At 39.0% G+C, this 20,863-nt stretch overlaps 1 protein-coding gene across 1 annotated transcript in view; it reads left to right on the plus strand.

Moving 5' to 3' along the window:
- BACE2 (beta-secretase 2) overlaps nucleotides 1–20,631 on the plus strand; it is a 53,433-nt gene extending 32,802 nt beyond the window's left edge. Inside the window, 4 exon segments of the mRNA XM_083847764.1 lie at nucleotides 2,288–2,389; nucleotides 5,998–6,147; nucleotides 7,341–7,509; nucleotides 13,520–20,631. Coding sequence (XP_083703890.1) covers nucleotides 2,288–2,389; nucleotides 5,998–6,147; nucleotides 7,341–7,509; nucleotides 13,520–13,773 — 675 coding nt within the window. The 3' untranslated portion in view covers nucleotides 13,774–20,631.
- The last annotated feature ends 232 nt before the right edge of the window (nucleotides 20,632–20,863 follow it).

A 20,863-nucleotide genomic window follows, 5' to 3' on the forward strand; every position in this document is an offset into this window, starting at 1 on the left:
ACATCTTAATTTTATCTTGTGCTGGTTCTCTTAGTTGGAAATAAGTGGAATATGATCATTCTAAAGTTTTAATAGTTCTTACAAATTAAGTGAAATTAATGATAAAAAACTTACACATGCATAAATATAATTACATACAAAATATGGAATTCATATTTCCATATAAAATATTTTAAATTGATCATATCACCTCCAACTTAATAAGCAGACCAAGGTCTATTTAAATGCCTCTCTATTATATTGTTAGGAATGCAGAACTGCTGGGTTTCTAACATAAATATGTTTGCTTTTCTTTCCTACTTTAAAAAACAATCAACATATTTTGAAGAGGAGTCCTTGTGCTGATGGTTTAATACATGCTGTTTCCAAAAAACAACTCACTTAAAAATGTATCAGGGTTATGAAAATTTCCTGTTATTGTCACTCTTTCTAAGCTATGGTTTGCTTTCACCTTGGATGTATTAACATAGTATGCACATCACTGGTACAAAAAGCATCATTCCTTTCTTGATTTAAGGATATTTCCCAGCAGAAGTTTAGGGGAAGAGTAGTAAATTAAGGCTAGTATGATGAAAAGTTAGCTAGTTAAGGGCTTGCCATGGATGCATAATTCTTTTTGTGGGGTGATGAACTATGTGCCCTGTCTTCTCCTAATTGTTTTCTAGGAAATGGAACATTTTTGTAACAGTCACCAGAGACTACTCCTTTCCTGGCAAGGAAAAAACAGTCCCCTGCACTTCAGATCTGGGGATAGGGCCAGAATAACACTGCAGCTTTGGCCAGGACCCTGGCAGAGCAGGGCCGAGGAAGCACAAAGCTGCCACTGGTGCACACTGCCTAGGGTGCTCTGTTAAATATTAACCAGCAAAACTGAGAAGGCGAGAAGTTACTGCACACTGAAAGTACACTGTACACAGCATGGAAATCTATAAGGCAGGAGTTCTGCATGGTTTTTTGTTTTTTTTATGTTAGTGGTTGGCTCTTTTTGGCTGTGCTTTTTTCCTGAGGTGGTGATCTTGGTGATTGCATATTTGTATTGTAAATATGTTAAAATGGATTCCACAATGCCATAATATTTCTCTCCCCTCGTCAGAAATGTTTCTGAGTGTGGGATAAACGGCAGGTGGTGCATATCAGTGCTTTTCCTGTTTGCTTTTCTTTCAGTGCTGCTTGGCAGCCTATAACACCTCTTCTTTCAAAAAGAAAGTCAGCCAGTTTTTGTGTTTTTTTTTTATCACTGCACTGAAGATAGTGCATGTGACTTGATAATATCTAAACCAATGTATTTTGAATTCACTTTCTCTTTGACCTCTTCCTAAAAAGTTTATGCTGTCTGTTTGCTTTTGTATTTTGATTATGCCATAAACATGTAATTGTTTGGTTATATTGATCCTGCAGCCTAACCTGGTAACAAAAGTAGTTAATACAAATAGCTGCCACTGCTCCTTTCCTTTTCTTTTTACAATTAATTAATTAAGTTTTTTAAGGGTCCATAAAACAATATGTACCTCTTAAAATATTTATTCTTTGTTTTTAGTGTATCTGAGGTTTGATGAAGTATCTCAGTCTGAGGATTCGGGTTTTAATAATGAAGAGACTTTTATACTGAGGCGTGTTTTTTGTGCAGACTTTGGAGCAGCAGGATTGAAATTTTCCAGTTTCTTTGTAGTTGCTTTTGCCTGTGTTTTCATGGTTTTCCAAAGAGACAAGATGTACTCTTGAGCTAGAACCAAACCTGACATGTAATGAGGACTTATGTTCCCTGACTATTCTCAAGGTAGAAACACTAGTTATTAAAAACAAGCTGATGTATTATGTTTAAATTAGAGTGAGTTGTTTTCATTATAGCTGAAACCACGATTCAGGGCATAGACATGTATGTAAGCCACATCAGTGTGCTTACCCTGTGCCTGAACTAACCATGAGAGTGCTTTGTGCCCAAGGCATATGAGAGGTAAAGTGGATTAGTGTACACCTCTGAGAGAGGCTGTGCTATACTTCTTTCTAGAACACTTTGGCCACTTGCAACAGCTGTGGTGACATGCAGTAATTTCTTGAGCAATGCAGATAAACTCAGTCTTGTGTCTAGGCTGTCCTTATGTTGTTTTTGCTCTCAAACTTCATTTAAATCCAAGCTATCAACTCAAGAGAGCTGCTGAAAAGTATGACGTACAGTTTTGTGAAGACAGCTACCAAAAAGGAACAGCTTTGTAATTGCTATGAAACAGTTTAATCTGCATTACATTAACTACAGTGTGTAATTTATCTCCTTTTTCCCCTTTCCTAGTATAATGCTGATAAAGCAATAGTAGACAGTGGGACCACCCTCCTCCGTCTGCCCCAGAAAGTCTTCAGCGCTGTTGTGCAAGCAATAGCTCGCACATCCCTGGTAAGCTAGTGTCATTAACACTGCTTGAAATGTTAATTTCCTATTAAGTGATCACATGATCTTTGAAAGGAGTGTCATCTTTGCTATCTGCCAGGTAAGTCAGGAGGTCTCTGACTTGAGAGGAGCAGAACCTTTCCTGGTGTACTCCTATTATTAAATAAAAAATGATGGGTGGTCTTTGATGGAGGCAGAAGAGGGAAAGGGAGGTGAGAAGAAGTCCAAATATAGGCAAGAGGTGCATGCATGTACAAAAATGCATCAGAAATAGTGTGGAGACTGAGTATTTTGCTCTAAGCGTTTCAGAAATATGGATGTAATTCTTGTCTTTCCAATTCAGAGTATTAAGAGTACAAAAATCAGTCCTTTCATTCAAAACACAGTGTTTATAAAGTAAAAGAACCTGCTACTGCAAGCAGTTATTTTCCAAATATAAAGCTTATAGTTGTATAGAATGGATGCCATTCATAAGGATTGTTCATATCAAAAAAGCTGCTTTTGAACTTCATTATTTATGTTTAAAAGTATCTTTCTTTGGAAATAGAGTGAGCTTTAGAAGTAGGGCAGGGGCATGGTGGATTTCTTTCAGCATAGAATAACTGGAACAGTGTTTTCTGGTTAACAAAAGCAAGCTATTCATAAATTTTGTTTGAATACGATTAGCAGCATTGAGAAGGTTAAAGCTGAAGAATAAATCCCAGATATTTCAATGTCAGCAAGTTTCATATTTTTATCCTGGCTTCAGGAATGGACAGTGGTAGGATGGGCAAATCACGGGAAATGCAGTAAGCAGGCTGTTGGCCAGTTGACCAAAAGGCAGCGTATTTGCCTGTATGCTGATAGTTCAAGACTGAGATCTTTTGCCTGACTGAGAGCAGAGATTTGGCCTGAGGAGTTCTTCACTGCCAATACATGTCCAATATCTGAAATAAATATATGAATTATCTTATGTAACTTAATGTCCCTGATTGAAAAGTTCTACTCTTTTCAAAGCACTTCAGTATTGACTGAAACAATTGCAGCCAAGGGGTGGAGAATGGAAAGACTACCCCAGAGCTCTTGTAATATGGGTACAGCATCCTCCTGTGAAGTGATCACAGTGGTCTAGATTCCTCCCCAATGTTGGTCAGGAGGGCATTTGACCAAGAGCCTTCCACATGCCAACTAAATAGTCAACTGATCAATAAAATATTAGAAGGGAACGACTCACTCGCTTCACCTCATGATTTTTATTCATCTTATTAAAAATTCATTCTCTTCTAGGGTTTCTTGTTAGTCTCAAGGACCTTGTTGTACTCCTTTCCCTCTACACACACCAGAAGTTATTTTCACAGCTCTAAACAAAGGAGATAGTCTATTAAATAAGAAAATAATTACAAGATGTAAGGATTAGTTTCTGGCATTGTAAGAGCAATGGTAGCAAAATGGGTACTTTCAGCAGCTATACCATGGCATCACAAATGCACTCTTAGTGCCCTGTGCTTCTGGCAGGCTATGTATCACTGAAACGTAAAATCATCTGCTGTAGTCAGACATACTGCTCTGACCATAGGTGAACCAGGTTAACAAGTTCCTGCTGCTAGCTGCTTCTTACAAGCTTCCCAGCAAGACATTATTGCCCCCTCAGGTATACTGGCATAACTGCACATGTAGTGTTCCTTTATTCAGCTCCATTAAAAAAAAAAAAAAGTCTGTGGGCTTTATGCTCTTTGATGGTGTAGATTGCTTTTTTAAACCCCACTTGATTGGACTGAAGTCTTTTAGGGGGCAGCTATAGATACAGTTTGATGATGGCAGGTATGAAGGGTAGAGGTGAGCCACTGAGGAGTGGCAGCTACTACACCTCACTGAGCTGAAGTTAGAACAGCATGTCTTCTCACAGCGTCGAAGTAATGCTAAGTTGTTAAGCTGGAGAAGGGAAGGCTCAAGTACACTTAAAATCTTTATTTTAATAACCTTTTGGGTATCATAAAGCCAAATCCCTCTCAATGCATTTGTTCAGCATACATAAGTAAGGCAAAGAAACGCCTTGTAATAAGCAGTCTTACTGGGAAATCAAAGTAGGTGCTTAAAATAGAGCACTTGATAGATTTTGTCTGTCTGGTCTGGGTGCTACCTGGGAGCTCTTCTCGCATCACAAGCTTTGTTTTCCAATAGGAAATGGAAAGAGAGGATAACTACATTTTTAGCAGGTCTGACCTTGGACTCAGCCATGATGGGTAGAGCATTTCTGTCCCATGCCAAGAGACTTACTGAAGCGTGCACTGAGAGTTAAGTGTAAAAACAGGCTGTTTGTGGCTGTAAGTCTCATTCTGTGTTTATATGAGTGTATACATGTTGGCCCAAGAAGCACCTGGAAGTATAAGGTCTCTAATACAGCCTTGACAAATATTTATTTCATTGGCAAGTATGTGGGGGTGTGTGAGCACTTGTCACTTGTAAAATGCCATATAACTAATGTATGAGCCGCTGTTTGCAAAACAATCAATATCACAGGTAATTACAAATGAGGAGGTTAGAAAGACTGGATTCCGTCTTTCTTCTGCACCTGAACTGCTTTGCCTCTACAATGTCGGAACAAGATACTGTCTTGTATGTTGCTTCACAGGGGAGTCAGAGCCAAGCCAGCACGAAGCATTGCATGCAAATAATGAAGTGTTTTCCTCTGATCTGGCAGCACATCAACTTTGTGTGTTTTAGGGAGCGTGCACTTCAGGCAAGATTTCTGTCTTAGGGGAAGAAGCTCTGTAGGGGTTTAATGTGTTCACTTTGTTAGTGTCATGGATACATTAAGAAACACTGTTAATCAACCTTATTTCAAAAGCATGTCAAGTTATACTGGTAGTCAGTGGAAGGGCAGCAAGAGAAACAGAGGGATGTGTTTCTTTTTGTTGACCAACAGACCTTGATTCCTTTGGATGCTAGGGGATTTTGGCTTATCCCTTGGTTTCAAAACCCTGAAGTTTATAGAATCACAGAATATCTGAGTTGGAAGTGTCCCACAAGGATCATTAAGTCCAGCTCCTGGATCCCCAAAGACCACCCAAAAATCAGACCATATGTCTGAGAGCCTTGTCCAAATGCTTCTTGAGCTCCAGCAGCTCGGTGCTGTGACCACTGCCCTGGGGAGCCTGTCCCAGTGCCCGACCACCCTCTGGGTGCAGAACCTGTCCCTAACCCCCAGCCTGACCCTCCCCTGTCCCAGCTCCATGCCGTTCCCTCGGGTCCTGTCGCTGTCCCCAGAGAGCAGAGCTCAGCGCCTGCCCCTCCGCTCCCCTCGGGAGGGAGCTGCAGGCCGCCATGAGGCCTCCCCTCGGCCTGCTCTGCTCTGGGCTGAACAAACCAAGGGGCCTCAGCCGCTCCTCATGCATCTTGCCCTCCAGACCCTTCACCATCTTTGTAGCCCTCCTTTGACAGCTTTATATCTTTAAGTTAAGTTGACTACAAAACAATGTGTGGGAGGAATGGAAGCAACTAATTAAACATTCATGTAGTTTGTATTTTGCTTTGTGTTTTTAAAAACTATCTGCTTCTTTAAATTGTTGGTGTTGGGGCAGAGCTATAAAAATCTATTAAAATGTATGTAATCTGTATGCATCATTTTTTCATAGGTACAAGAATTCTCTTCTGGTTTCTGGACTGGTACGCAGCTTGCATGCTGGGATAAAACGGAAAGACCCTGGTCCTTATTTCCAAAACTCTCCATTTACATGAGGGATGAAAACTCCAGCAGGTCATTTCGCATCTCTATCCTGCCACAGGTCTCAGCTTTCTTCGTTTATTCAGTTATACGTTTATTCTTACTATTGTAACGCATATGCTCTTAAGAAGTAGAAGCTATTTTTAGCAGTAATAGAAAATTAATTTATTGCATGTGAGGGAATTTAATGATTTTTTAAAATCAATATTTAAATAGGAAAAATTACAAAGAAACTTGTGTATTAGAAGAGACTCAATACCTAAAGCCAAAAAAGAAAAACAGAGTTTCCTTGAGTGCAGTCCATGTAGCTGGAAATGAATTTTTCAAATTGTCAGGAAAAATATGCAAGTTTTGTTTTGTTTCCTTGAGCATTAGCCGCATTAGGTATCGATACAGAGTGTCGCTACTCATTTTGATCTTCTCATTTTGGGGGAAGCAAATTGATTTGTTTTTCGTGGCATTCTGAGTTGGAGCACTTCTCCCGAAAATGACACTCTTGGCAAGGAGCCTGTGTGATCTCTTCACCAGTTCATATTACTTGGTTGGTTTATCTTTTATTAATATTCCACACCAGCTTTTAGAATGTAATGTTGTGCCACTTTCATTTTGTTCTCTGGCTTTTTTTTTTCCCCTATATAGATTGCAGTACAGCCTCGTATCCTCTAACATTACTAATACAATCTATTACCTCAGGGGATGGTCAGGAGCAAAGGGGAGAATGAGCCTTTTAAGTACATTTTAACTTGAAATATAGTAAATCTTCACAATAAGCTTTTTCTGTATTGATCATGTAGCGTGTCAATCTTTCATCTTTCCTGAGGATACAAGGGGTAAAATGTGACTTGAATTTATGAATCTGGAGACATCAAGATGACACTGAAGAGAATGCTCTCTGAGTCAATTGTATCCTGATAATTTTTTTTAATAATAGTTTTTTTTCTCTAATTCAAGTTTACATTCCAAGTTCTTTCTTACCTATCCTCCCCTTATGGAACATACAATAAAAAATGGTTTCTGTGAATTTGCTGGTGCTCTTCATGTGTTGAATGATTATGTTCAAATTTAAGCTTAGACTCCCAAGAGCATTACCTCTTACCTGCATTGACTAAATTTAAATTATATACAGAAGTCTGTTTGATCCTATTAATTCTTGATTACCAGTGGAGTTTGAGTGCTTGATTGTAAAAATCAAAAGGTCTGTCATCTTCTAAGTACTGTGTGGTGTTGCTTCTTACACTTTTTTTTTTTTAATAGCTTTATATTCAACCCATCCTTGGAATAGGAGAGAACTTGCAGTGCTACCGATTTGGGATCTCTTCATCTGCGAATGCCCTGGTTATTGGTGCTACAGTCATGGAAGGCTTCTATGTAATATTTGACAGAGCTCAGAGGAGAGTGGGCTTTGCAGTGAGTCCATGTGCAGGTAAGAGAAATACTGTTCAGGACTGGTGAGTGAGGAAACACCTGCTACTCTCAAAAAAACATCTTTGTCCCTTACATGATGGGAGACAGTGTGGTTACCAATGAAGTGTGAGGGTTATATTTTTGAGCAATCCCATGGTGTTCAGATTTCACGGGGAGAAAAAAAAAAGATTGTATTGCACACAACATTCTTTTGGTGTGAAGTAAATTATCATCAACTTTGGATATCTTAGCTGCATTCTTCCCAGTGAGAGAGGATATTCTTTCTCAGTCTGTCTGTGTGTACAGTTTCCCCAATACAGTTGGGGAAAGAGAGCCCTTATTTTTAATTCAGCTTTATTTATGTAGTCCTGTTCTAATTTGCAGATAAATGGATTCTTAACTAATTTTTGCATTGTGCAGTGAAGTACTTTACTCACATTTTTCTCTAAATTGTGCCTTTTCAGCCCTTCAGAAATACTCACGGCAAAGATGAAAATGGGACTCAAATTAAGACTTGTGATGTTTGTCTTAGTTCTAAACAAATAGTTTTCTTGGTGTAAATAGAAAATCATTAATGTTTTCATTAGCTGCTGAGGAAATGTGAAGAAAAGCACTGATAATTTTAAGATGATTTCACAGTGCTGGTTAACTTTCTTGCTTTTTCATGATTCATCGTATCTCACTAAGGGTAGCTAAAGACAAATACAAGTTTTGATGTATCCTCCCTTTTCTGATGAGACATTGCATTGGCACCACAAGAACATACAAACTGCAGAGGAGGGAAAGGCTGCATACCCATGTGGAAGTCCCTATCCCAAACAGAAGTGGTCTATGCCCAGAAAAACATTGTAGCATCTATTACCTGCTTGAGAAAAGGAGCGTGACTGATCGTGCTACTTTACTCCCCAGTAGTTATGATAGGGAAGGTAAGGGCAGTAAGTACCTGAGTGCTTAATGCAACTAGGTAATTGAGGGGTGAAAAAGACAGACACTAGCTAGTTTGGGTTGTAGCTCTAGGGCATTCTAAAAGCCTTTTTTTTTTTTTCTTTTTAATCTATCCATTGTTAATGGGTTCAAAATTGTTGTCTTTGAGCTTGCTAAGCAAAAAAAAAAAAAAATCCAGACATAGATGCAGGTTGCTTAATGAAGACCTCTATGAGAGATCCTGCAGTGATGAAAGACATTTTGAATGCATCTGGAAGGAGGGTGTAACTAGACAAATACTACAGACCAGGTTTTCCTGCCTGTCACTCTTCTGTTTGCTTCCTGACTGCATTTTTAGCAAGCCTACAGCTGCCTCCTGTTCCTGTCATGCTGCAGCCATTAATGGAGAGGAGAAGGGGCATTTTGACACAGCATACTGACTGACATCAGGTCAGCAGGGCACTTTAGCCTGCTGGTGCTCATAAGAAATGCTTTGAGAGCATGTCTGTGTTGAGAAAAAGAGTCAGGAAACCGTAATAGTACCTTAATGTTAATATTGCTACACAGAAACATGGAGTTTGGCCACTGCATGTATATCTGCCAACCTCTTCTAGAGTAGAAGAACTGAGCTTGCTGACTAGAAATCTGAATCCACATGAGCTTGGACACATGATGTTCCCTGGCTGGTGTTAGATTGCATTTAATTATTGTTTCTTTGTCCATGTTTCATGCATATGTCTAACCTAACATCATGGGAACTTAGCTTCTTGAGGAATCAGGTGATACAAACCACTGACTGAGACAAGATAAACCGATTTGTCAGACTTTATTCACATGGGGCAGATGACATTTTGCTGGATGTGCCAGTTATTCTGAATTCACTTCTTCACAGCTTGTGGTTTCCATATTTAACATTACTTTCATCAGAAAACCACAACTGTGAGTGGTTGTGCGCTGACTGGCGAGCAGTCAGTGCAGTGTGAGGGATTAAGCTGCCTAACTGGCTTCCTGCGGAGGCCAGCCGTGTCCTCCATAGCAACTATATTAATGTAATTTGTTTGGATCTTTTTAGTCTGTTAGTGGGCATAAATTAAATTGAATTACTGGCGGCATAAATCATCAAAACTAGAGAAATATAAAGGACTTTTTTGGTGGGGCTGTGCTTCTTTGTATTCACTTGTACTTTCTTGTTTACAATAGTATGTTAACAATAAAGTTAAGCCTATCTTTTTGTAAGGTATTAAACAGGTATAGGCTGAATTTTAAAATGGCAAAAACAGAAAATAAGGCTAAAGCCCTTAACTTCATTGAACTCGAAGTTTCTGTTGAGACTTGGTTTGAGATGAGAAATTATTTACTCTTCAGTTCTCCTTCCTTTGTTTTCATTCTCCAGAATGTACCCCCCCACCCAAAAAAAAAAAAAAAAAAAGTTGAAGAGAGTTAGTTAGAAAGCAGTGGGAGACTAATCCATTTTGGCAGGAAAATTTGCTTTTTCCTCAATTAGGTGAAGCCCTGTAAGATTTATTCCACCTGTTAATTATTTTGAATCATTTCAAGTTGTCTGTTGTTAATTTCAGAGATACTCTAGTATTTAGAGGGTGACTAGGAAAGGTTTGAGGTCAGGCCCGTTCTTGAGACCAGATGTTCAGATCACCTAGTTACGTGATGCAACCTAATGGTACTTCAGCATCGAGTAGGACTACACCCCTTGTTATTTTTGTAGTAAATGAGAAAATCACAGAAGCAAGGCTTGAGTGTTTGAAGGGAAGAAATGCACCAAGCACTGCAATCATAAGTGACTTCTACACTAAACTGTGACAAGGCAGAATGCACCCTCGGCAATTTTTTGAGCCCTAAACTTGGAAGAACAGCTGTCACGGTGAATAACAGAGCTTCAAGCCATAAAGGTCATAGTAACATGGAGGACTGAGCAGCTGAAACCAGGTTCAGTGAAAAGAACGGTGGAGTTTTGCATCGTGACAAGAGAACCATCTTGCATGAGAACCGTGTGGGAAGGGGCCAGCTGAAGAGCAGCCCTGCAGAAAGAGACCTGGGAGTTATGGTGGGCACCAAGTTGAATGCAAGCCAAGGGTGAATGCAAGTGAAACCATGTAACAAAGGGCAACATCCACCAGTTACATTCAGAGGTTTGAGCTCAACGTTAGGAAATCCTTCTTCACAAGGACAGAAGTACAGCACTAAAACAGGAAACAGATTGCCCAGAGAGATCATGGGTTCTCTGTCCTCGGGGTTATACAATCGGCTGGTCATAGCTGCAGCTGACTTGATCAAGTGATAGTAACAGTCTTGCTCTGTACAGGAGGCTGGACGATGTGACCTCCAAAGGTCCCTTCCAGGCAGCATTCTACTGTTCCATGCTATACTCAATCTAACTTTAGGTTTGCTTCCTTTCCAAAACATCCAAGGGAGTGAGAAAGAGTGTTTGACCTTTTCAACTTTGAGTTCTACACAGATGTTATAAAATAGCATTTTTCCAGAGGTTCCATTTTTGTCCTGTAATCATCAATAATGTAGAAAATCCCATTGTTTTCAAGGTCAAGAAATTACTGTAAGTAGCTAGAACCAAGTATTCTAAAAAAGAAAATGCCAAAATATCCTATCATCTAATGTATAATAGGTTAAGTATGGGACTAGGTTTATATTAAGGGTTTGTTTGAACAATTTAGGCAAATTTCCCCCTTTTTATTTCCTTTCAAGTTCCCTGGGGGTAGAAGAGGGTGAAGGAAAAGTTTTCTTTTTGGAGGGAAGAAAGCGAAGGCTATGCTGCTATCAAGCATTCTCAAAATGTAATTTACAATGTCAGCCACTACAGCAACAAGTTTGTATTGCCTTTTTTAACAGCAGTAGTTATTGTACTCAAGCTAAATAACGAGTAATTAGGGACTGTTTATTTTGAAAGCTATCTACAAGGTGGAAAATTGTGCTGCCTTTTTTTTTTTTCTTCTTCTTCAAAATACTGAATTCCTAAATAGTAATAATTATGCCTTGCATTTCATATCAGTATTATATGTGGCTTAGTTTGGTTTTCCTGAAGGACTTAATAGAGACAGAGGAAACGGTGGGGGGCCGACAGGGAGTGAAATGTCCCGACAAACTAATTGCATGGCAGACAAAATGTAATACTGGGAGTACGAACGGAACAGATTTCAGTTTTGTTTCTGCCACAGGCCTTCTAGGCAGTCTTTTGCAACTCTATCCATTCCTGTGCAGTTCCCTCACCATATCTGTGCAACAGCAGTGCCTTGGCAAAGACATGTTGATGATACAGGGTACACAGGCCACTTTATTTCAATCTGATGAGTTGAGATATACATGTTTGGTACTCACCAATGTCAGGATGCTTCTGGGTGCAACCTTAGGTTTCACCCAGCACACTCTAACAGCGCCATGCCACTAAAGAAGACTTTCCACACCTGCTGCTGGAGAAAGGGTTGGTTCAGTGAGTGATCCCACAGACAATTCCTGGCTTTGGCGTTACTTTGTTATGACAGGTGTGTTTTCCATCAAATCAGTGAGCTGCTCTGACTGTCCTTGCAACCCACCCATCACTAACATCAACACAAAAGAGGCAGTGACGGCAAGCAGGACTGCCCCCTTCAGCAACACCCTACCATTAAGTTGAATTAAGTCTAATGAGACTTAAACCTTTATATAATATGAGGTCATGGGAGGGCAGGGACTGAATACCAAATCTCTCCATTTCCTTCCAAAGGGTATTTTATGCCAATCTCTTTAAATGTGCTTCCAGGAAACTTGTTGAAGCTCTGTGTAAATATCAGATGCTGTTTACAGTAGGCAGGGTCACTTATGATTTCGCATGAGCATGCGTGTGTGTAAAATGAACAAGAAACGAAGCAGGAAGCTTAAAACTGAGGACTTTATAAGAAATACACAAATGTGTCTTGGAGTATCTGACTAGAAAAGTGAATAGAACCATTTGGAAAATTTTCTAAAATGCACAGACTAACTGTGTGCTCCTGGTCCCCCTAAGCAAGCTAAAAGACACGCGTCCTTCCCCAGCCACAGACCTGCAAGTATGAAATGCTCCGAATATTTTGTTGCCGTAGGCAACTCCCTTGCTCTGCCTTTACAATACATGTAGCCCTGTCCACAACTCAGGGGAACTTTGCTGTGCTTGCCATGGTTACTGTGACAACCATGGGCAGCATAACCTTTTTCAGCAAATACTGATTTAACAAGTACTGGCTTGTGATGGTAATGAAACAAGTCACACAGCCTGTGATGTTACCAAGATGGATGGCTGTTCAAAAACAGCTTCCAAGGCACCCCTTCATGCTTCTTGATTTAACTTTGTCTCATCCATTTTTGAGTTGCTTGGTTAGCTTCTCCCTGCCTGTTTACAGCACTGCTCCTTCATGTCTCAGCTCCTCACTACTGATATTGAGCATCCCCTCCAACATTCCCCTTTCCTCTGCATCTGTCACTGAGCCATCCCTGCTTTACCTCCCCTTCCTTCTAAATTTTCATCTCAGCAGTACCACTCATAAGGCTAATGTTGCTGGTTTCTGCCCAGTGCCTTGTGCTTAGGATATGGCCCTCTAAGGTATCTGTGAAGCTAATGAACCTGCATGCTGCTCCCTAAGACCTTGGGAAGTAGCTAACACAGAAGATCTAAGAATCCTCTGAGGTGCTCTTCCACTTGTTGCAAATGCCAGAAACAACAAAAGCTCTCCATACCCTGAACTACCCCGGTGTACTGATACTGTTGGATTTTTAAGCTTCATTAAGTTGATGCTTCTGAAAGGTTAGTTCAGAAAGAAAAGGTGATCCAGTGGCTGGGTCTTTTAAGTTGGGCCGTGGGACACCTGAGTTAAATTTCTGCTCTCTCATTGACAGCCTATGTAGATGTGGAAGTATTATGGTCTCCATATGCCTCAGATTTCCATTTTATAAACATGGAGTACTAGCATTTTTTTGCAATAAGAAATAGATTAAAAATAAGTATGCTGAGATGCATGATGATGGAAGGAGAGAGGTATATAGTTATTTAGGCTAGATCTGCTGTTGTTTGCTTTTAAATGGTGTCCCACAGACTTAATGTTTCTCATTTTGTAATTTCTCAGAAGTCGATGGCTCTCCAGTGTCTGAGATTGAAGGTCCCTTCACAACAGCAGATGTTGCAAGCAACTGTGTTTCTGTCATTTCTTTCCATGAACCAGTGTTGTGGATTGCCTCCTATGCTCTCATGAGCCTGTGTGGGATTATCCTCCTTGCACTGATCATCCTGCTGCTTATTCCACCACGTTGTCAGCATCGCTACACTGACAACGACGTGGTCAATGATGAGTCCTCCTTAGTGCGCCACCGATGGAAATGAGAACCTCGATTGTGAAACCTGGGACTTCAGCAGAATGAAGAATAAAGTACTTCACCAACAGGAAGAAGCCAACGCCTCAGTCCTTTTTACATCCATTACAAATTGCTGTGGAAATCCCTCCAAATATCATAACTTTTAAAGCTTTATTTTCTAACACTGATTCTGAACCAAAGCACTGTTAACCACCTCATAAGTGCTACGGTACTGGACTTGCTACTGCAGTACAAAGAGCCTTTATACTCTCAATAGTACCTTCTTTTTCTAAAAAAAAGAGAAAGAAAAAAACACGATAATGTTCTTCCACTATCTGAACAAAATTGTCCATCCTTCTTTCACAAAAAAGGAGCTGTTAGTATTTGCTAACTAATCAAGCCCTGACTGTAAAAAAAAGAGAAAAAAAAAATAACTTTTCTTACTAATCATATTAAATGAATACTGCTTTGTGTTTACATCAATTCATTTTGAAGCTGTGCTTACGGTGCGGGCAAAAGAGAAAGGTCAGACATATGCAGCAGTAAAGCAAATGAGGTCAAGAAGAAATGGCAGTTTGGGTTTTCATTCCTCAGAATTACTGCTGCCACTTGAGAGGGTCACCATTCCTGAGTGTCATTGCAAAATAGCTTGAGGAGGTAAAAACTGGGAAACAAACTTGTTCAGCCTTAGTGTAAAACAAGACTACCTCTCTTAATTTTACAAGGATGCTACCACTGGTAAGCATGTGACTTAGAACTGGTCTTTAAACACAGGGTGTCCAAATATAACTCCTGTGCTTGTAAGTAGTTGATTTTTTAGAAATTAATTCTTCATCACTTTCCACTTTGCTGCACAAAAAAACCTTTCAGTTTTCCCCCTAATGTGGGGGTTTGGGTGGTTGTTTGTTTGTTTGTTTGTTTGTTTGAATTCAGGATGAGTGATATTTAGTAAAGGCTGGATTGCAAATGTATAGACATTATAATCCTAAGGTCCACGTTCTGTCATCTCTTTTCCTATTTCTAGTGAATGTGTAACGAAAAGGAAACAACAAAATGAGAAAGACAACCAATTTTTTTGCTGAGCTCAGCAACATACAAGTTCAAGTGTCTTCATAGACAGACTGTGAAGTGAAAGTCTTAATGCTGGCTTGTCTTTAAACATGAGCAACGGTGGGAGGCTTTTTGTCTAGCTCCAGTGGTGTGTCAGTCAAATGAAAAGTCTATGTACTGACTGACTGACTGAAAACACATGTGGTGAGACTGGAAAATATGAAGGGAAAGAGAAGGAACGAACGTATTTGCCAGACCTCCATTGTGCAAGCATAGATTTTAATGCAGAAGTCAGAACATGGCATTTTCTTTGCAGACAGAACAACTTTTTGTGTATCTAGTCAGTGAGCACTGCACCTCCATCATTTTTCTAGCGCACTTGCATAGTGGGTTCAAAAGATAAACAATGCAAGGTTGAGGAGTCCAGTGACAACTACTAGTTATCTCTTTGAAAAATAACTTAAAAAAAATCCTTTGCATTTCAATTGCACAGCAGTTTACAAATCTGTGTGGGTAACAAGAAAAAAAAGAAAAGAAAAGAAAAAAAAAAAAAAAAGGAAGCTTAGCTCAGAATCTCCCAATCCCTTGCCTAGAAATTTTTCTGCCTGTAATCCCTTCATGCAGCTTTCTGATTCACACTGCCTCTGTTTCTGACTCTGCAGGGAATAAGCAAAGATTTCTTTTTTTCAGGAATGATGCTTTTACAGAAGTACAAGTACTGTGTGTGAAAATAAAGCACTGCTGTTTTTTAAACTAATGGAAGTTCATAACTGGAAGTGCCTGTGTTTTCCTTTTCTTTTTAATTCCTGCACATTCAGACTGCTTGGCTGCATAAAGTGTAATGATTCATGTTTTGATCTAACACCTGAAAATGTTTTTTTTCGGAATTAGGAGTTGGAAGTAGGAGGAAATTTTGAGTTTGCCTCCTTCTTCCCCCTCCTCTTAGTTTGTAAGGGGAGAAAAGCAATTAATTAAAAGGAATGTAAGAAACAACAGAGTTTAGGTGTTTTCTCCCTAGCATATCTTCCATATGTCTCTTTCGTAATGTCTTACAATTAGGATTTGTAGTACATTTTATAAAAATAAGTCATTCCTTTGGGTTTTTCTTAAAGCAATAGACTTTGCTCTGAAAAGAGTGATGTTTCCAGTTCTGATTTGGTTCCACGTCATCCTCCTGCGTTGGGTTCAATACATAGCAAACCATTTCAAAGTTATATTCCTTCTTTTACAGGACAGTAATACAAATAATGCGTTTGTAACCTGTTCCAAACAGAAACACATCATGCATGTTTGGATTGATAGAGTGGTAAACAATGAGCCCTTTCAGTTCATAAAGTAGTACCAGTTGTATGTATTAGGTTCTTCTCTTTCCCTACCCTCTCTTACTTCATTACACAAGGAGTTTTACAAAGGAATTTATTGGGAAAGGTTCCAGGTGTGCTTTCTGATGATAAGCTAGATATCTTCTGAGTTGTTTAACAAAGTCTTCTTAGTGTAGAGGATTTCACATAAAGGCCTTTCAGTTTTACCCTTCTGTTTCGAATATCATTGGTCAAGACATTTTAATCGAAATACTTGAATTATATGAGCAATAATCAAGTAGCATAAATGAAACAGTAATATATATTTGAGTTTTTATGGCATACCTCGCCCCTAAAATTTGGATTATAGTAAAAATGCTGTTAGTGACATCTGCTCTCAGCACAAAATTCATCTCGGCTTGTAAATTGATACTTACACTGGCAGATATTCAGGTGAGTATTGCTTTGTTGCTCTGGCAACAAGAAGAGCAATAGAAGCCCTTGAGGGTTCATTTTTAGCCTGCGGCACATTAAGAAAAATAATGTTCTTGAGCATTTTTCTACGAAAGAATAAATGCAATGATAGACTACGGTGTTACCAAGTGTGTCTCACCAGTGATATTTTTCCCCAATATATTTTTTAAAGTAGACTTCCATGAGGTGTTTTATACTCTTGCTAACTAACTTCAGAGATCAGATTAAACCATACCTAGAGGCAAACAAAAAACAAAAAACCACCAAAGCCAAAAAGCAACACTTTGGGTAAGGATAGTGCTATAAAAAATTCTCTGTTTATTATGGAAGACAGGATACTCCAAATCACAGCACTCCAAATCATTCCTTGTATACATATCAATATTTGTTGCAGAACCAGCATTCTCCTAATGTGAATGGAGTATCATGTAACATGAAAATGTCAGAAAGCCATGTTTCATTGGATGCAGCCTTTTAGATAATTGGTACGATCAGTTCAGTCATTAGGGATTTGAAGATGCGTGATTTGAGTTAAAATAGTTAAACCTGAGTTCAGGCATGGGAATATGTTAGTTATATCCCAATGCCTTCACAGGTTTTAGAAATCTTATCATAGCCTTTTTGGCTTAGTTTAAGAGCTGAAGAAAACATATGAAGAATTTTTATAAGCTTTTTTTTTTTTCAGTTTCAGTAAAAGGAGTTGGAGGGGATTGTTCTGGTTAAGGTGAAAGAGCTTGCACTTAGGATTTGTATGTTGGACCAACTTAAATACAATGTATTAAGGCAGGGTGCCATTCCAGTTCTCAGCTTTGATGTTATGCATGTTAATCAGTTGTAACCACAGACCTATTGTTTTTGTATCTCTTGTTAACCTATCAATTGTTTAACACTTAACTCTTCATCAGCTGAAATCAAACGATGGGTATTCTACCCCCTGACTTGTTGTCTCTATGAATTAGGAAGGATGACTCATTTGTATACTAACCTTTTTGATAGCCTCTTAACATGGTGCTTTTTCAAGGAGAGTTGTTCTTAAATTGTCCAATAATCCCGAACAATTGTGCTGTTGAAATGTTCTTTGATTTCTATAGAAGTTCTGAACAGCAAGGTTGGTTGGTTGTCATATTCTGACCTCTGACATGAGCCTCACATACACGAGTAGTAGTGCCTCATCATATAGAGTGAACTATTGACAGTACAATGACCTATTGACGTAAAAGTAAAGGAAATTAAAGAAAGAGGAATAAGTAAGTTACTCATAGCTTCACTTAATAAAAATTAAGAGCATAATTGATTGATCCTTTTAAGAAACATCTGTACAATTTAGCAAGATATTAGTTGCTGTCAAACTTGACTCTGATTGAAAAATTGTTCATTTCTGGCTGCTGAAATCCCTTCTGCTGTTCAGAAAAGGGAAGACAGATGGTAATGGGATAAGAGCAATCTTCCAAGCCAGTCAGATCTTCTGTCTTTTGGAGCCTAATTAGACTTTAGACCAGGCTTGTGAATAATCTAGAGTCTTATTAATGGCTCCTCAGGAACATTTCCTGAAATCTAGTTGTTGGCTGCAGCCAAACCCCTGGATGGGGTCAATCTGTACTGCAAAAGCCATCATTAAGACTTGCACTAACTGACAGAGAGACCAAGGTGAGCTGAGGCTGGCTGATTGTGTGAAATGAGGAGATGCTAAATTATTGAGTCTTCTCCCAGACTTCCAGATCAAGGCTGAGGATGGTTGGTAGAGTTCTGTTGACTCCAACTTCTAGACCTCTTTCACTTCTCACTTGGACATATTTAGCTGCTGGTCTTCCTTGCTGGTCCTGTACTTTTTGGCCCCAGATTGCTATCCCTTTCTCAGTACTGGAAAGCACTTGGTGTGGCACACTCTTTCCCTCCTGGACTTATTTTCCAGCATACAGAACTGAGATCTGTAGCTGCATAACACGGGGCAGACCTCCAGGGAATATGCCCTGGAAACCACTGGTGTGTACCTGTGTTTCTTCCTTGTTCTCTGCCCGTACGAAATACAGGGGTGGAGGGAGAACCACAAGGAGCAGTGAGTCAGCACCATTCTTTCAGCAGGTGATGGCCCCCTCATTGAAGGCCTGTCTGGTTTTGTCTCCCCGCCAACTATAATGACTTTTGGTTCTTCTTTCTGAATGAGAAACTTCTGCTTTTTCAAGTTGAACAATTCAGCCTTACTCCTATTTTACGGTGATCTGTAGTTAAGCAAAATACTTGAATAAACTACATAGTTTGTAACCATTACATTCTTCTTTGAAGGATACCTTCCCTCACAGAAATACGTCAAACCTGTAAACGGTATGTTTATTCCTGTTTTGTTAGAGGCAAGTCATGTAACTAAATGTTTAAATCGCTGTATTTGCAATATAGCTGTCCTCTGGAAAATTCTGGAAAAAAAAAAAAAAAAAAACCAGATTCAAGCAAGTCAAGTTGAAGTGGTACTGAAAAGACAAATAACAATTTCTTGACAGCACCAAGGCATGGATTACTGCAATATGTCCTGAAAAAATTGCTTCACTAGCCAATACTCTGTGTGTGTATAAAACTACATAGGGTGGAATGTTTAAATAAGATTTATCTGAAACAGGCAGTTCACATTTTTTATTGAAAATTTTATATGGAGATACAGAAATCTTTTAAGACTAACACTATGGTCAACTGTTATTTGATGGTTCTTCAGGAAGTGTGGAAAGGTTTTCGCCTTTAAGGAATGATTCCATCCAGTAGGGGCATTTCCTCATCTGTTTTTTTTGTTTGTTTGTTTGTTTTGTTTTTTGTAATAGATGCTATGTAACATGGAATGAAAGAAAAATAGGGTCAGTACTTTGAAAAAAGTGCTACAGTCTTTTTTTTTAATTCAGTGTTCAGGTGATGTTAGGTTGTCTATCCCAATTACTGCCAAGCCTCATTACTGAATTTTCCAGAAGTTGGTATTTTGTACTTTCAGGTCTTGCCATTTTCAGATAAATACTATGTAAAAATCAAATTTTCTGCTGCTTAAAATAAATGATTAATTCTTTCAAACCATTCAGCGTGTCTTTTAAATCCTGTTAAGATGAACTTCAAGGCCTATAAATCATATCCATCCAAATTCTTCCTAGTACTTTGAGACTTTCAATGCTAACTTCTGGCTTTAGCTCTGAGAAGAAAGCAGAACTGCTGAACATTGAAGGGAGGGGAGGAGGCAAGCATGTTTAGCTCCAAAGTGATTTTTTCCTGCTTACACTCAGATAACTCGATATATTCTTTCTTCAACCGTTTGTCAGTGCATTTCCATTTTGGACAAAAATATCATGCATAGGCAACAATTAACTCGAGAAGATAAAGCTTCTGATCATCTGGAATTGATTGAAGTATTTTGGACTGCTGCCTAAGCTCCAGAACAAGAAGGCATCCAAACTGAATGTCCCTGTCACGGGACAGCCTTAGACTACGTCGATTTCATACCTTTGGAGAGCAAGTAGGGTAGTTATGTGCGCTGCGTTTTGTACCCCGGGAGGTGGCGCACGAGTGTTGTTTTTCAAATGCAAGTTTCGAGTCCTTGAGTAGCAATTCTGTTGGCTTTGGTTGAATTCTATTAAACGTACTTTTTTTTTTTTTTTCCTAAATATCCGACCTAAAAAAGGTCCTTAACATCCTGATCATTTAGAATTAACCGTCTTCCCTCGCCCTAAAAGACTTATTTTAGAAACCTATTATTTTTACGCCCTGAGTTTTTTTCTTTAATGGTAGTAAGTTATATACATGTTGATATATCAAGGGGACTGGTCAAGCACAACAGGTTAGTACAAATTGTTTAATGTGGTGTTTTTATTTCACAGATTGGAAAGCTGGTTTTGCTTATTACTGTCGTAACCATCAGTGAAGCCCACCTACCATTACACAGCTCTGTTCACAGGATCACTAGATGTTTTCAATTCTTTCTTATGCTTAAACTTCTCCTGTGTGTCTGAAATTACAAGAACCCTTTGTGCTTCAGGCTTTTTGAATCCAAAACTGTAAAACTGTCTATTCTGACACATATTAATAACTATCAATCATTCACATGTCTCTTGCTTTTTTTCTCCATTAAAGGTGGCCCATCTAGACCTTTTAAGTTTGTTTTCAAGAAGACAGTAAGAATTTATTGCAAGAACAGGGTTTTTTGATCACCACAGTGCAATATAGACAAGTACGTGCTGAATTGTTTACAATTCAAGTACTCAGTCTAATTTTTCAGGACATGTAATTCTAATATGTAATTCAACAATTCATGTAAATGGATGTTTA

This window comes from Anser anser, assembly GCF_964211835.1.
Source record: "Anser anser genome assembly, chromosome: 1".
NCBI lineage: Eukaryota > Metazoa > Chordata > Aves > Anseriformes > Anatidae > Anser > Anser anser.